Genomic DNA, 15,826 nt, shown 5'->3' with positions numbered 1-15,826 from the left:
CGCTTAGGCTCTGTGCGGTGCGACGCTCCTTCATGAAGGCGTTGCTTAGGCGCGCAAGGCACGACGTGGTCCCCAGGTATGCCTCGATCCCCTACCTCCTTCTTCTCCTTCTCTTATTATTATTATTATTTTTTCTTCTTCTCTTCTCTTTCTCTTTTTCTTCGGCGTCGGGTTGTAGAGGGTAGAGAAGCCCTAATTTTATTTTTTATTTTTTGGGACCAAAATGACATCATGTTAGCCCTTTTATTTTAAAAAGAATAGGCCAAAATGACGTCGTTTTAGAACTTGTTCCTTAAAAAAAAAAAAAAAAAAAAAAAAGCCAAAACGACGCTGTTTTGGCCCTATTTTCCCTTCCAACCCCATTTTCTGATTGTTTTCAACCCGACACCCCTCCCAAATATTGCCCTAACCTCAGTCGTGCAATGGAGAAGTGAAGAAGATGAAGAAGATGAGGAAAAATAGATGAAAAATAGTCACATACCTTTCTGGGACCTCGGTATTTTTCTCTTTTCTGCATTTTTTTTCATTCTTGTCTCATAACTCTCATTGGATTTTTTTTTTAAATATAAATATTGTATTTTGACATGAAAATTTTACTAAATAAAAATAAATAAACAAAAAACACTCATGTGCATAACTTTTGTTAATGTGATATGCATATTTTTTTTTCAATTTTCTTTTCTTAATTTAATTATACTTATTTTATTATAGTATAGATAATTTTTTTGCAAGATGGATAATGAGAGCGAAACTTAAGTGGAGTACAAATGAAAGAAGAGATCCCGGATGGAAGTATACTCGTTTAGTTAATGAAAAATATTTGAACATCATTATATGCATTTTTTGTGATAAAGTAATCTAATGAGGCATATATAGACACAAACAACATCTTGTTGGTGGATATAGAAATGCTAAAAAGTGTAGAAAATATTTGAAACATGTTAAAGAAGAAATGGAAGAGTATATGAGTTTCAAGAAAAGTCAAAAAAAACAAATGAATATGGGGAGCGAAGATGTTAATCAAGATTTGTTTGGTTTGAAAGATGAAGATTTTGGTGAGGAGATTAATAGTATAATGAATGTCACCAACATTTCTAGTGGAGGTAGTAACCAAGGATGAAGTGGTGATAGGATGTTTTCTTCAAAAAAACCAAAACAAAAAGGTCCTATGGACCATTTTTTCACTCCTAATGCAGAGATGGTTGTTCAAAATCGAAGGAATGGGAAGATGAATCAAACTACTATCAATGATACCTACAAAAAGGAAGCAAGAGAAAAAACTTGTATGTTTATCACAAGGTGGATGTATGAGGCTGCTATTCCATTTAATGCAGTCACATATCCGAGTTTCCAACCAATGATTGAGGCTATTGGCCAATATGGTGTGGGTATGAAGGGACCAACTCTTCATGAGGTAAGAATTACTAACCTTAACAAAGAATTGGCTCTCACAAAAGATTTGATGAAAGATCATATGGTGGAATGGAAAAAAAATGGATGTTCAATTATATCGAATGAATGGACCGATAGGAAATAGAGAACTTTGATGAACTTTTTGGTTAATTGTTCAAAAGGAATCATGTTCATGCAATCTATTGATGCTTCTTCAATGATTAAGACGGAAGAAAAAATGTTTGAGTTACTTGACAAATAGGTAAAGCAAGTTGGTGAGGAGAATGCATTCAAGTTATAACAGGTAATCACTTAAGTTATGTGATAACAGGTAATAAATACTATTTCCTGAACTTTTATTTACTTTTAAATTTTGAATATTTATCTTGAGAATTTATGTAAATTTATTATCTATAATGTCACATAGGGAGGCTATTAGAAATAAAGCGCCCACATTTGTATTGGACACCATGTGTTGCACATTGCCTTGACTTGATGTTGGAAGATATTGGAAAGCTACCAAACATCAAGAGGACATTGGAGAGGGTTATATCACTAAATTGATATATTTATAATTGCTCAGGGCTACTCAACATGATGAGGCGGTTTACTAGACAAAGGGAATTGCTTAGGCCTGCTAAAACTCGATTTGCAATTGCTTTCATCACATTATCGCGATTGCATGAACAAAAAAACCACTTCAGGAAGATGTTTACAAGTTCAAATTGGTCAGATAGTAAAATTGGCAAAAGAGTAGAAGGGGAAAACTATAGTCAACATAGTTCAAATGCCTTCATTTTGGAACACTATTGTGTTTTGCTTAAAGGTTTCGAGTCCCCTAGTTCGTCTATTTCGTTTGGTTGATGATGAAAAAGAAAGCTCTTATGGACATCTAAGAGGCCATGAATAGAGCTAAGGATACACTTGTGAGAAGTTTTAATGGAAATAAAGAGAAGTACAAAGAAATCTTCAAAATCATTGATAAAAGGTGGGAGATTCAGCTTCATCAGCCTTTGCATGCAACAGGGTACTTTTTGAACCCGAAATTGTTCTATGATAAACTAGAAATAGAGCATGATGCAAAGATCATGAGTAATTTGTATAAATGCATCTTAAGGCTAACAAGAGACCCTGTTAAGCAAGAAAAAGTTGTGGCCGAAATGAGTTTGTATACAAATGCCCAAGGACTATTCGGGAATGAGTTAGCTATTAGGACAAGGAAGACTAGAGCACCAGGTTAGTTACTTAGTTTTGTTTATTTAAATGATAAGATTGTATTTTTGCTAAAATAGGGTAATTGTTTCACTAAATTGTTAATATCTATACTACAGTTGGATAGTGGGCTGCATATGAAGCTTCAGCTCCAAATTTGCAAAGGTTTGCAATGAAAGTCCTCAACTTAACATGCAGTGCATCGGGTTTTGAACGAAATTGGAGCATCTTTGAAAATGTAAGTGACCAAAATAATTACAAGTAATAGTCTAATAAAGTCTTGAATGTAACTTAAAAGTTAAAACTTTAAAATATATTTAAGAGCTTATAAATTTTTGCAGATTCATAGCAAGAGGAGAAATAGGTTAGATCATCAACGCTTGAATGATTTGGTATACATTAGGTATAATCGAGCCTTGAAGAGAAGATATAATGAACGTAACACCATTGACCCAATTTCCTTGAAAGATATAGATGATAGCAATGAATGGTTGATAGGAAAAATAAAATATGAGGATTCTCATGGAGGTGCACAAGATGATTTTGTATTTGATGATGATAATTTGACATGGGGTGATGTTGCTAGAGCTACTGGAGCTGAGGAGACCGGGTTTGATACTAGAGTTAGAGCTAGAGCAAGTTCAAGCATAATACCACCAACGAGAAGGATAGCTTCAAGTTCTAGAACTTTGTCTTCTCATTCACTAATAGATGAAGATGAAGATGGAGACATGGTTGATTCAACAGATGAAAAAGATGGGGAAGGCTACAAATGTGATGATGGAAATGATGATAATGATGATGATTTTGTTGATTTAGAGGATGAGTGATGATTGCTTGTTGTGGACAAATTTGTTATTTAAGTGTTTTTTAATGATGTTATTGAATTATGGACAAATTTCATGTTTTGGTTTGGAAACTTTGGATTTGGATATGTATTAGGCTATTAGCAATATGGATTTGGATTTGTTTTTATACTTGGAGTTCTTTATTTTTATGTTTTTTGTTGATTAAATTGAATTTTTGGGATGATATTTGATGATTTATGTGTTTAGGACAAATAAATGATTGTTAAATTTAATTATATTATATAAAAATATTTATATTAATTAGGGTGCGCCTCACTTTACTAAAGCCCATGCCTTAGGTGCGTCATGCGCCTTAGGCTCCAAGACTACTTTGTGCCTTGGTGCGCCTTGAGCCTTTTAAAACTATGTTTCAAACTCGAAAACCAATTCAATGGAAATTAGAAATTCATATATCAAAACTAGTCTAACATGATCCACATATTTCTTCTTTTGAACAGAACTATGCTTTTTCAAAATTTCAAGTAAAACTTAACACAAACATTTTATTAACAAGTTGAGTAATTCTAAAATAATTTGGAATTCAAAAACCAATATAATAAATATAAGAAATTCATGGACCAAAACTAATCAAACAAAACTTTAATATATCTTTTTCGCACATAGTTATAATTTTTTTAAAAAAATTTCTTACTAGTTAAATGAATACAAAATCAAGACTTATGTCTTAAATTGGTGAATAGTGTAATATTTTGTAAATAATGTATAACTCTAACTTAACTAGATAACTATCATAAATTTATAGACTAAGTAGGTATTTGGTAAACCAACTTAATAACTTAAAGTGACTTAATAACTTAATTTAAGTCATTAAATAAATTAAGTATATTTGGTAAAATAACTTAATGGTATGATTTAAAGTAAAAAATAACTTTAAATAATAAGTAAAAACAATTAACTTATTCTTAAGTTCACATCTTCATCGTGTCTTTTTATTCTCATTTGCCCTGATTACTTCCATAATCTCCTTTACTATTCCATGCCTCTATTGTTACTCAATTTATTTGCCCTAATTATAATTTATGAGGATAAATATGTTGATTTGATGATTTATGATAAATTTTAAATTAATTTTATCAAACAACCTTAATAGTTGAAATAAGAATTAAATAATAAGTTTTAAGTTAACTATTTAAGTATAATTTAACTTAAAATCAACTTAAGTCATTAAACAATAAATATTAAATTTTACCAACACCTTTTAAATCTACAAATATTAACTTGATTAAAAATTTATTAAAATATTGAAACAATAATTTTAAACATAAAACCAAGTACCAATGAAATTGAACGTTGAAATTAATTGAAATTTATCTCTTTTTAAGTGTTCCTTTTTTTTTTTTTTCAATTTTTATAATCAGAATATTGAAACCAAACATGCCCCTTTTTTAAATTTTCTGCCAGAGGCAACCTATCAGTTTTTATCCAAAAATAGATAATAACAAAAGATAACACTAATTAAAGGTTGGAAAGAATGGGAATCAATAATCCCTTCAATATTTAGCATGGATTTTGAGAGGGAGAGAGGTGAGGAGGGCCAATGGGAAATCCAGAGAAACCAAGAAAACTGAGGAGATTTGATGGGTTGGATACACACAGACCACACATCTTCCCATGATTTTTTCTGGGTTTTACCAAAAATAAATTAACTTTGACACCTCTCTTATATATATATGCATATTTCAGAGGTGGTAGTATCATCAGAGATTGGGAGATATGGCAAAGGCAAAAGGATTTATCAAAGTACTGGTTATGTGTTTATTAATATTTGAGATGGCTGACGCTGACCCACCTTTAGACCCCAATTGTCTTGAAAATTGTATGACAGAATGCAAGAAGAATCATTATGACATTGTATGTGATGTCTATTGCAGTTCTCTGAAATGTTCACCTGGATCCACAATATATACTAAGAAGGTATGCATCCAAATACTGTTTGAGTCTCTTCTTTGGTAGCTGAAATTACAACTGCTTTCAGAAATGGAAAGATGAAAATATGAAAACATATAAAACAACCATTTTCATTTTCATTTTCATTTTTCCTTACTATCTAGGTTTTGTTGTTTGTTTTTGTATGCAGGAAAATTGAGCATATCGCCTGAAGACAGGCTAAATCACAATGTTGAGCATGGCTTATCAGTATCAAAGTAGGCTAAATCATATGCTAATAAAAACCCGTCATTCAAATGGTAGAAAGGGTTAACCAGAGAGGAGACGTGATTAGTGAAGCCTGAAACTCATGTTTCAGTGCTCATTTTGTTTAGGTGTGATGTACAGGCATAATTGATGTTATGTTTTTGTTGTTTGAAGCAACATGGAAATAAATGGATCAAAGTTTTGTGTGCTAATCTTTTCCTTTTTCCATTTTGGTGAGCTGAATTCTTGTAACACAAACTTCCACATTCATTCCAATGCTCACAAATGGAATTATCATCACAATTAGCAAAATATGAACAAACAGAAATGAAATAAATCACCAAATATGTAGATCTTCTTATGATTGTGCTTCATCTTTGGGTTGGATGCATAGTTGCTATTGGGTTTGGCATCACCACTGTTTCAGCTCTCCTGCGAAACACACAACAGAAATTTTCCGGTATTAATCTGGATATCACACCAGCGAAAGGACAGATTACACTTTCTGAAACCGATTAACACCTCACTCAAAGACCATGTTTTCTGCTTCATGCCTCAGAGAATCAAACAGTGCGGTAGACAGATAACGCTCTCCAAAGCTGGGGAAAACCACCTGCATAGCAAGGTAAAAAAAAATGGCAGGATTAGTCTTGGAAATTTTTTTTTCATATGGGCTGGACACATGATGTTAAGCCTGTTATAGCAGCCTCCTCTATTTGGGTAATGGAAAAGTATAGAGTAGTGAAAGATCAGGTTCAGAATCTAAAATTATAAGACATGATACATATTAATCTGAATTCCGATGAACTGTAATGAAAAAGAATAGATATTTGACACTGTCACAAACTCATCTAATACATGGAGTGTCATAGAAAGGTTTCTCTTTATGAATTGTTTATTCAATCAATTTCTTGGAGTGCCTTGCCCTTACCCAGATTCCAAACTCTCTCGAACTGGTTGATCAGCTCAGGCAAGTAGAATAATACTTCAATGTAGAAATTCAAGAGGTCAGAGAATATGAATTAGTTAGGCCTGTTTAGGAAGCCCCTGCAAGGATTTCAGGCACCAGTATCCTTTATAAACCCCTCTTTCCGGGTTTCATAGCATGGATTTTACAAGGAATGCACCCCCTAAACTGGAATAGATGGGAGGTAATGTTGAAGATGCAACATATTTGGCTTTCTGTCACCAAACTTTGCTCAAATTCTCAAAACAAAATAAAAATGAAAAAGGAAATAATACAGAATCCAGTTGCACAACAATCCACCCCCACTCCAACCAAAAGGAGGAAAAATGAAAAGGATATTTATTTAAAAAAAAGACAAACCAAGCTGGGAATCCAACTCTCAAAATTTATGCCAATTGTGTTGAAGAGTCTGCTAGGAATCAAAGGTTAATTTCATCCCTCAAATGAATAATGAACCAATTACAAATGTAAAAGATGGCCAGCTTAACAATTCATTATGATTGTCATATTAGTGGGCACCTTTCAGGTATGCATCTTGAACCAATGTTCGTCACGTTTGACAGAACCATTGTGGCCTCCTAATCCAATAAGGAAAATTTGTCTTCTAAAACCTTGTGTGGAGGAAAAGTAACTTGTTAATTTATGGTGATGGAATGTTACTAACCATCCAACACAGAACCTTGAAGAATTTGAAAATAACAAAAGCAAATATACACAATAAAGTACTGATGAATATGATTGAATTTTCCTAGGAAGGTTCCCTCAACTATAAGTACAGATTAGATATCACTTCCAGGGTTAATATGAGGTAATAGAAGAAATACATGAAGAAGATTTACCCTACAATTTGAAGGGATTGTTATGCAGATAATTGAAGAAATCAACCAAAGACAATATCTTAACACGGATTGTATCAAAATAGTAGAGTGTAGAACAGAGATATTTGGAAGAAGGCAATTTAACTTACAACAATGAGTTTTCCAGCATTTTCTGCTCTCTTTGCTATCTTTATTGCAGCAGCAGCAGCAGCACCAGATGATATGCCTACCTGATAAAAAAGAAAAAAGGTTCCAGAATCAAGGGCATACACAACAGCAATTTAAACGAAGAGAAACAAATTTTTGAAAAACAGATGGAAGAGATCTTAATTAATGTGAATATACCAGCAAACCTTCCTTCAAAGCAAGAGCCCTGGCAGTGTCAATGGCTTCATCACTTGATATCTGAGAAGTTACAGAAACATCAGAAGTCGATATCGAAATCTATGTATAATTACACTGACTGTAATCAGAAAATAGATTATAGATATTGGTGGGAATGAAAAAAATTCTGGCAAGAAAACATGCAAAAAATATAACAATCGCTTTTCTATATGCCTCGCTAAGAATTATAAAGTGTTATTGCAGATTATATTTCTCATTTTTCATGTATTTTCATTGGATATGTACTTTTAAGTCCAGAATGAAGTGATGCAATGCAGAATTATGGCATAAAGCAACAAAACCCCACACTTCATAGAGAAGGGCCAATACCAGAGGCTTACTTGAATAACTTCATCGAGTATGCTGACATTCAAAACAGCGGGGATGAAACCAGCACCAATTCCTTGGATCTTATGCGGGGCTTTGACATTTGAATGCATGCAATGTATCCACCAACCAAACAGTCAATATGTGAAGATATCACTCTTCTTAAAAGGGCTTACATGAAAATAAATTCTAGAACCACAAATTTTAGTGCTGAAGTAAATATCAAACAGAACCCAAGGAAAGAAAAAACAACAAGTAAAAGAGCTGCAAAATAATACGCTTATCTTGCTTTTTCAATATAACAAAGTAAACAAAATGATTAAAAAAATTGATTTATCAATTTGAAGAACTGCAGTTGTAATCCTATTGCTGTGGAACTATATGGATCATCATAGCATGAAAAAAATTTAGATAAAAAAATCCATCCTCTATATGTTTTATCTTGAATGGAAGCATATGATGTCTATTCTCTTGTTCTCATTTTCTTTTTTAGAAAGTCAATGCACTACTTTTGTTGTGTAACTATATGAAGGGAGGCCACACAAAGATGTTGCCGCCATATTTGTGTAATGTCAAGTTTGGACTAGTTGGCATGATGTGTGCTGTCAGGGCAACTCAGGTGGTGCAACCTTGTTAGTCCACATGAACGCAATAGCCACTCATGGCACCCATGGACAGCTCAGGGAAATCCCAAGCCAAGGAAGGTTATCTTGGCCTCGTAAAGTAGCCTGTCCCTGAGACAGCCCATACTAGATGGAAACCTACCACAAGTGTGGTTGCCAATGCATTGCCTCCTTAAGGTCCTTAGAAGGTGCTTTTTGGTGCAGCAGGATATGTTCATGCCTGCCTGAGTTGAAAGTGGGACCGGGGGGGTTCGGGGGCGCCGCACTGCAAGAAGGTGTACTGAATATGGCACCTGGTACCGAGACAGTGATCCTAGTTTGGTGGTTCAAGTTTGGATCTGGCTGAGGTTGAACAAGGCCATCACTTGTTCTAAAGTGGTGCTCAATGCCTCTGGCCTTCCACCAGTCCAAAAGGATGGATAACCACTATCCAAAGGATACATTTCAAGGTCAGTATGCCTCAGGCAGAAGCAGTAGACATGCAGCTGCAGGCTAGGCATTTGATGGTAGGTTTGAGGACCTTGAAAACACCAGGCACCATGGACATCTCATTAGCTCAATCCAGCACCACAATGGTGCACAAATGTCACACCCCGTGTATCAGGGCTCAAGAGGACTTACTTGAAAGGACAGAACTCTGCTAGACAAGTCAGATTCCTCCAAGTAGGCACTCACATACTAATGCCCAACTGCCTAGTTCCATTGCTCTTGGTCTCCACCCCACTTCTACAAGGCCTATCTCCTCCAGATAAGATCCCTAAGTGAACAGAAAATTTCCTTAAGAGAACAATCAACCTGTAACCGAGACTCTCCACAATAGACACTATCAACCCTTTGTCCAACCCAGATACCTCCTACCAGTCACCAACTTAATAATACATTTGCCCCCCCTCCCCTCCTTTAGAAAAGATTTCACTACTGCTCTCATACTGTATAGACCTTGCATATTTGAAGAAACAGTTTTTAATCTTCATTATGGAATCACCAAAACTTCCCCTTCCTTTCAACCATTCCCCTTCTCATAATTTTCCCCAAAAGTTAATATTTTAAGTTCCCTATCCTTCAAAGAGCCCAAAAATGCACCCTTACCCTGTGACCATCATAGATTCTCCTCCAATCCTCCTGCAGTGGCTACTCAGTAAGCTAGTGTCAGAAAAATGTGTTACTGTTTCCCAAGCCAAGGCATCATGATAGAAAGTCAAACTCGTAATAAGGCTTCTGTTTCAAGAAATTAAAAATGTTTTTCATAATTTTGTCGCATGCTTAAATTCTTTTTTTATTTCAACATTTTAATATGATCATGAAAGGATAATTCAATGAATTTCTGTGAATGTTCTAGCATCAAAGAGATACAAAGAGTACAAGACATGTAGTCAGCTCACCATGCTCTCCACCACTCAAAACTGCACTTTCCACTGGCTCTACACCATATACCTAAATGTAAGAGGAAAAAAGACATCAGCAAAAGATATGATCTCTCTCTCACTCACTCACTCACGAGCCAACCTTAATCTCAGGATTTTTCTCCTTGAGGAACTTCCCCGCACCAGATGCTGTACCCCCAGTCCCTATTCCAGAGACAAGGGCATCTACTTTCCCTCCAGATCCTTCCCATATCTCTGGTCCAGTGGTTTCATAATGAATCTGCATAAAAAAGGACAAGCTACTAAATCAATCTGTCCAATCAGCAATCCGACTTGCAAGATATGGATGCAAAGATTACCCGAGGATTAGCAGGATTTTCAAATTGCTGAAGAACATAACCATTTGGTATCTTTTTCAATAGTTCCTCAATTCTCCGAAGTTGCTCCTTAAATCCTTTGGCAGGATCTGTGATGATCAACTCAGCTCCAAAAGCTCGAAGAATGATTCTTCTCTCAAGACTAAATGAAGCTGGCATGACAATAACAAGCTTGTAACCCTTAACTGCAGCAATGAATGCCAGCCCTATGCCAGTATTACCACTAGTAGGCTCTATGAGGACAGTCTTCAGCCACCATTATTCAAATCAAACATAATGATAACCCAGGGGAGCTTGTCAGTTCAAACATGTTCATAAAGAACAAAACCACATCTTGTTCATCATTACAACTGTGAAACAGATCTTGAAAATTGTATGAAACTTCACTTTTTACCATGCAAAAAATTATAAATTTGATGGTTACTATGATTGTCTGTGTTCATTAAAGATGAATGATTAACAAAATTACCCAAACATATCTCGAAACAAGAACTTCAGTTACTGACCTTTCCTGGTGTAATCAGGCCCTTATCTTCAGCATCCTTGATCATGCTATACCCAATCCTGCATCATGGACATTAAAAATGGAAAACATAAATTTGCAAATCAGGAATACTAACACGTGCTTTGGTTCGTAATCACAACCAATATGAAAGGAAAAATGCATACCTGTCTTTAACACTGGAGCAGGGTTCCATCATCTCCAGCTTAGCAGCAATACGGGCTACACATCCATCCACAATCTTATTGAGGTATACCATAGGGGTCTTGCCGATTAACTGTACAAGCCAAAAGCAAGACAATAAAGATTATTATAATTTGACACCAGGGGAGATGTAAAAAGCAAAAATTAAGAACCGAGGATGACTGATGAGGTATTACTTCAGTAATGTCTTTTGCAATTGCAGACTTGTCCTCCATAATGTCCTTTTAGAAGAACTGCAGTCTGACAAAGATTATTCCCTTATTCATTGCTCAGAATTAATTGGAAATGAAATGGATTAACATTCCATTACTCAAAACCCAGTTCACAATTAGAAAATCGGATATGAATATAAAAGAGCTCATTTGTTGAAAGCCTAAAGATGACCCTGAACACACTAGGGAGTAAACTTGTTTTGGATGCTAAAAAAGACAAGGAAAAGGGACCAAAATAGGAAGTGGGAAATACAACAATTTCATTTCCCTGGAAGACTCCATACTGCAAATAATTCTTTCGTCAAATGAACTATCAATACCCATGGGCAGAAAATAAAACCAAACAGTGGAGAGAGTTAATTTTCCATTCCTTCCATCAATTGGGAGAATTAAAGGAGGTTTTACAGATACCCAACCCTGGGAAGTCCAATTATGTTGATTATTCAAATAAATTATAATGGCCAATAATAAATTTGACTGTAATTACCCTAACAATGCGAAAATTTTCTCAAATGATCATGATTTGAACTGACTTGAACATAGCAGAATTACTAAAAAAAATACCATTTTATCAGCAAGAAATACCAAAAAAATTTATTACCCAACCTGTGGAAACATTCTACCAGCAGAAGATTTTTCAACCAAATTACCAACAGTCCAAAGGACAGGCCTTAGAAAGAAAACTAGCCAAAAAAATTACAAGCAGACATCTTCCTGAAATCAACAATCATACACAAACCCCAATAAAGAATTAAGCGCAACCACTGAAATTTGAAGTACTCAACTTTGCAAACACTCCACTGATGAAAAACTTTCAAGAAATCACCAAAAGATCAAACACCGGAATCACTGAAAGGGTTAATCATTAATATAGCAATCATTTCCCCAAGATCAAAGAGCAGACTACCCAACTTTGCTAGCACCTCAATAATGAAGATTCTTCAAAGAGATCAGCTAGAACTTGCTGAAAATCAAGAAGCAAACAGCACAAACATAGCAATAGTCAAAATGGGAGTTTCAACCTGCCTATCTTGGAAGACGTGCCTAGGTTTCAAATCAATAGAAGTGCTCCTCTGAATTACCAGTTTCAGTTCAAACCAGCTCTTACAGCTTATAATGCCAAAACATTTTTCAGAAAAAGATTTGCAACCCCCTCTTGACGGGTCCCATTTATATATTTGTTTTGTAGTTCAGAAAGGAATCTCAATTTGCTTATTTGAATTCTTGTTTTTCCACAAAATGATACTACATTTATTATGTTGGTTCAAGAATCAAAAAGTTTATACAACTCAAAAGCTTTTCCTTTATGTTAGAAAGATTAATTTAGAATTTGTTCAGTACAGTAAATTATTTCTTCTTCTTCTTCCTCTTTTATCTTTATTTTTATTTTTATTTATTTATTTATTTAATTTTGTATAAAGATGAGAACTTTAAGAACTTTATTTTGATGTTATTTTTAAAATTATTAAGGTTATGTTTGGTTCATGTTTTCAAGAACTATTTTTTGTTCTTGAAAACAAAAAACACAAAAACCTTGTTTCGGGAAGGGGGTGTGTTTTTGTTTTTTTGTGTTCTCAAAAACAACTTTTTTTTAGAACAATAAGAAGATGTTTTCATTGTTTTTTCACTGTTTAAATAATATATTGTTTTTTCGTGTTTTCTCTTCCTTCTTTTTATGTTTTCTTAGTTGTTTTTTTGTGTTTCCACAAAGGTGAGTTCCACCCAACCACTACACCCTCACCCGAAAACCCTTTCTTCTTCCCTAAATTACTGAAATTAATATACTTACACATGGTGACATAGTCATCATTTGTTTAAGAAAATTATAACTGGTGCAAAAATTTCAAAATATAATATTTTTTTAAAATTTAAATGAATTGTTCATATGAAAATTATTTATATATTTATAAAATCAAATTAATGGGAGAAAAAACTTTATTAATTAAAAAAATAACTTTCAAACATGTTTTTTGTTTTACTTATTCTAAAAAACTTTTTTATTAACTCAACCAAATATGTTTTTTTTTTTTTAAGAACAAAAATTGTTTTCCAAAATTCAATTCCTAAACACAATTTTTTTTTTTGAAAACACAAAAAATTGTTCTTAAAAACTATTCTAAAAAACCGTTTTCCAAAACAATTTTTCAAAAACAGAAATCAAACAGACCCTAAGAATTCGTTTTATAGTGATTTTAAGAAGTACTTTTGAAATTTAAAAAAATATTCTATAAAATTTAGGAAACACTTTTTAAAATCTAAAAAATTACTTATAGTTTTGAAAAAGAACTCGAAAAACACTTTATAAATGATTCTTCTAAAAACACTTTCAAGAAAAATACTTTCATTAAAAAGACACTTGACAATGTTTCTACTCAAAGTGTTTTTAAGAAAATCACAAATCTATTTGACAGTAATTTTATGAAGCACTTTTAGCCTAATGAAAAAAAAAATATAGGTGTTTGACAAAATTTAGGAAACACTTTTTAAATTTTGTAAAATCACTTGTAATATTAAAAAAGAACACTTAAAGTGTGTTTAACAACGATTCTAGTAAGTATTTTCAAATTTTCTAATACTTGAAAATTTAAAACTTTCAAGTGTTATAAAGGTTAAAAATGCTTCATGAAATCATTACCAAACTGAATTTAGTGTCAGTTTGACAATGCTTTTTAAAAGTGTTTCTAAGGTTAAAAAGTGTTTGACAATATTTTAAAAAACACTTAAAAATTTAGAAAAATACTTGAGGTGGTTTTTAGGGAAGCATATGGGAGATTGTGGACCCCAAAATTTGTCCCAATTTTATTTTTACATTAATTTTAAGTCCAATTTTAAATCCCAATTACATGTGTTATTTTAGGCCCACTCACCCTTTCATTATTTTGTAAATTATCATTATTATTATTTTTATTATTTTATTATTATTATTTTAAATCTTATTTTTACTTATTAATTTATTTGTTATTATTATTATTATTATATCTATTTTTTATTTTTTTTAATTTTTTTTTAATTTTTTTATTTTTCTCTCTCCTCTCTCCTCTCTCTTTCCTACTCCCCAACCACCCCACCCTCTTCTTCTCTCTCTTCCCACTCTTCCCACATGGCCGGCCCCCCCCACTTTCCTTACTTCCCATTTTTATTTTTCTCCCCATTTTGCCCCTCATTTGGTTTTCCCCCCAATTCCCAATCTTTTCCCCCCACTTTTTCTCCCACTGAGGGCTCCCACTTTTCTCTTCTTCCCACGGCCGGCCCTTGGATGGAGCTCCTCCCTTCCCCCTCATTTCTTTTTTTTGGCCCTCCATTTTCAGGTTTTCCCCCACTATTTCCCGAGGTCGAGCCCCCCATTCCGCCCCCATTTTTTTTCCTCCATTCTCTCCATCTTCTTCCTCCTCTCCTCACTCCCATAGCCGTCTCTCTCTCTATTCTTCTTTTTCCACCTTTTCCTTCTCTCTCCCACACGACAGTAGCTCCCCCTGCTTCATTTTTTTTTCATTTTTATTTCTTCATTTTTTTATTGCTTCCCTTCTCAAAAGATCCACAGAGTCGGCTCTCCCATTCTCTATTTTCCCATCTTCTCATTTCTCTCATCCCCTCACTCCCCCATCACACACGTTTTTATTATTATTATTATTATTATTATTATTATTATTATCATTATTATTATTATTGTCATTTTCATTGTTATTGTTATTGTTATGGTTATTATTATTGTTGTTATTTAATTTTATTTTAATGGTAATTGTTGTTTGTGAAATTTGGATTGTTGAATTAACATGAAATTTGGGGTTAATTTGTTGTTGGTAGATCAATACGTAATTCGATTTAATTTATTGTTAGTGAATTAATTTGAAATTTGTTAATTTGGGTTTGTGGGCATATTGTATTTGGTAATTAATTTGAGGATATTTGGATTATATCAATTGCATATTGTTTATTTGGACTCGGACCTATTGTTAAGTTGTTATTTGTTTGAGCTTATTGTATTGGGCTTGGCATATTATTTCTCTTGACTATGTATTTTTTTTTATATGGACTTAGCCAATTTGAATTGTTTAATTTGGGCATGGGACAATTGTGGAGTATATTGAACTAGACTTAAATTAGGGAGTATTAAATTTAGGTCTAGTAGAATTTATTTTAATTTATCCAATCTTAGGTTTGGTTGATTGTGTTTGTATTTTTTTGTTATTAATTTGGATGTTCTAGGTTAAGACCTATAGTAATTTGGGCTCATTTTAATTGATGAAATTTATGGGATTAATTTGAAATTGGAATTTGGGTTTGAATATTTGTTTGGGATTTTATACATCTCTGGATATTTACATCTGTGTCATTCTTGTTTTTTTTGCATGGACCCACTCTGCAATCTTGTGGCTGAGTACGAATTGATGACACGTGGAACTTGTGGTAAGTTTATTTTGACACATATTTTATTTCTCACT

General features: G+C 33.5%; 1 protein-coding gene across 13 annotated transcripts in view; it reads right to left on the bottom strand.

Moving 5' to 3' along the window:
- Positions 1 to 5,852: 5,852 nt before the first annotated feature.
- The window catches only part of LOC117929882 (cysteine synthase-like), a 37,146-nt gene continuing 27,172 nt past the window's right edge, over positions 5,853 to 15,826 (bottom strand). Inside the window, exons 1-13 of one of the 13 annotated variants that reach the window (XM_034850313.1) lie at positions 12,467 to 12,516; positions 12,170 to 12,348; positions 11,349 to 11,412; positions 11,136 to 11,245; positions 10,973 to 11,030; positions 10,449 to 10,712; positions 10,232 to 10,369; positions 10,108 to 10,159; positions 8,117 to 8,196; positions 7,737 to 7,796; positions 7,541 to 7,621; positions 6,129 to 6,219; positions 5,853 to 6,038 (exon numbers count right to left, since the gene is read on the bottom strand). In XM_034850313.1, coding sequence (XP_034706204.1) covers positions 6,130 to 6,219; positions 7,541 to 7,621; positions 7,737 to 7,796; positions 8,117 to 8,196; positions 10,108 to 10,159; positions 10,232 to 10,369; positions 10,449 to 10,712; positions 10,973 to 11,030; positions 11,136 to 11,245; positions 11,349 to 11,387 — 972 coding nt within the window. In that variant the 5' untranslated portion in view covers positions 11,388 to 11,412; positions 12,170 to 12,348; positions 12,467 to 12,516 and the 3' untranslated portion in view covers positions 5,853 to 6,038; position 6,129. The other 12 variants (XM_034850315.1, XM_034850320.1, XM_034850319.1 and 9 more) reach the window with 12 other exon arrangements.

The sequence above is a fragment of the Vitis riparia genome, chromosome 14 (genome assembly GCF_004353265.1).
Source record: "Vitis riparia cultivar Riparia Gloire de Montpellier isolate 1030 chromosome 14, EGFV_Vit.rip_1.0, whole genome shotgun sequence".
In the NCBI taxonomy this organism is placed as follows: Eukaryota; Viridiplantae; Streptophyta; class Magnoliopsida; order Vitales; family Vitaceae; genus Vitis; species Vitis riparia.
This window is presented reverse-complemented; position numbering and strand designations above follow the sequence as displayed.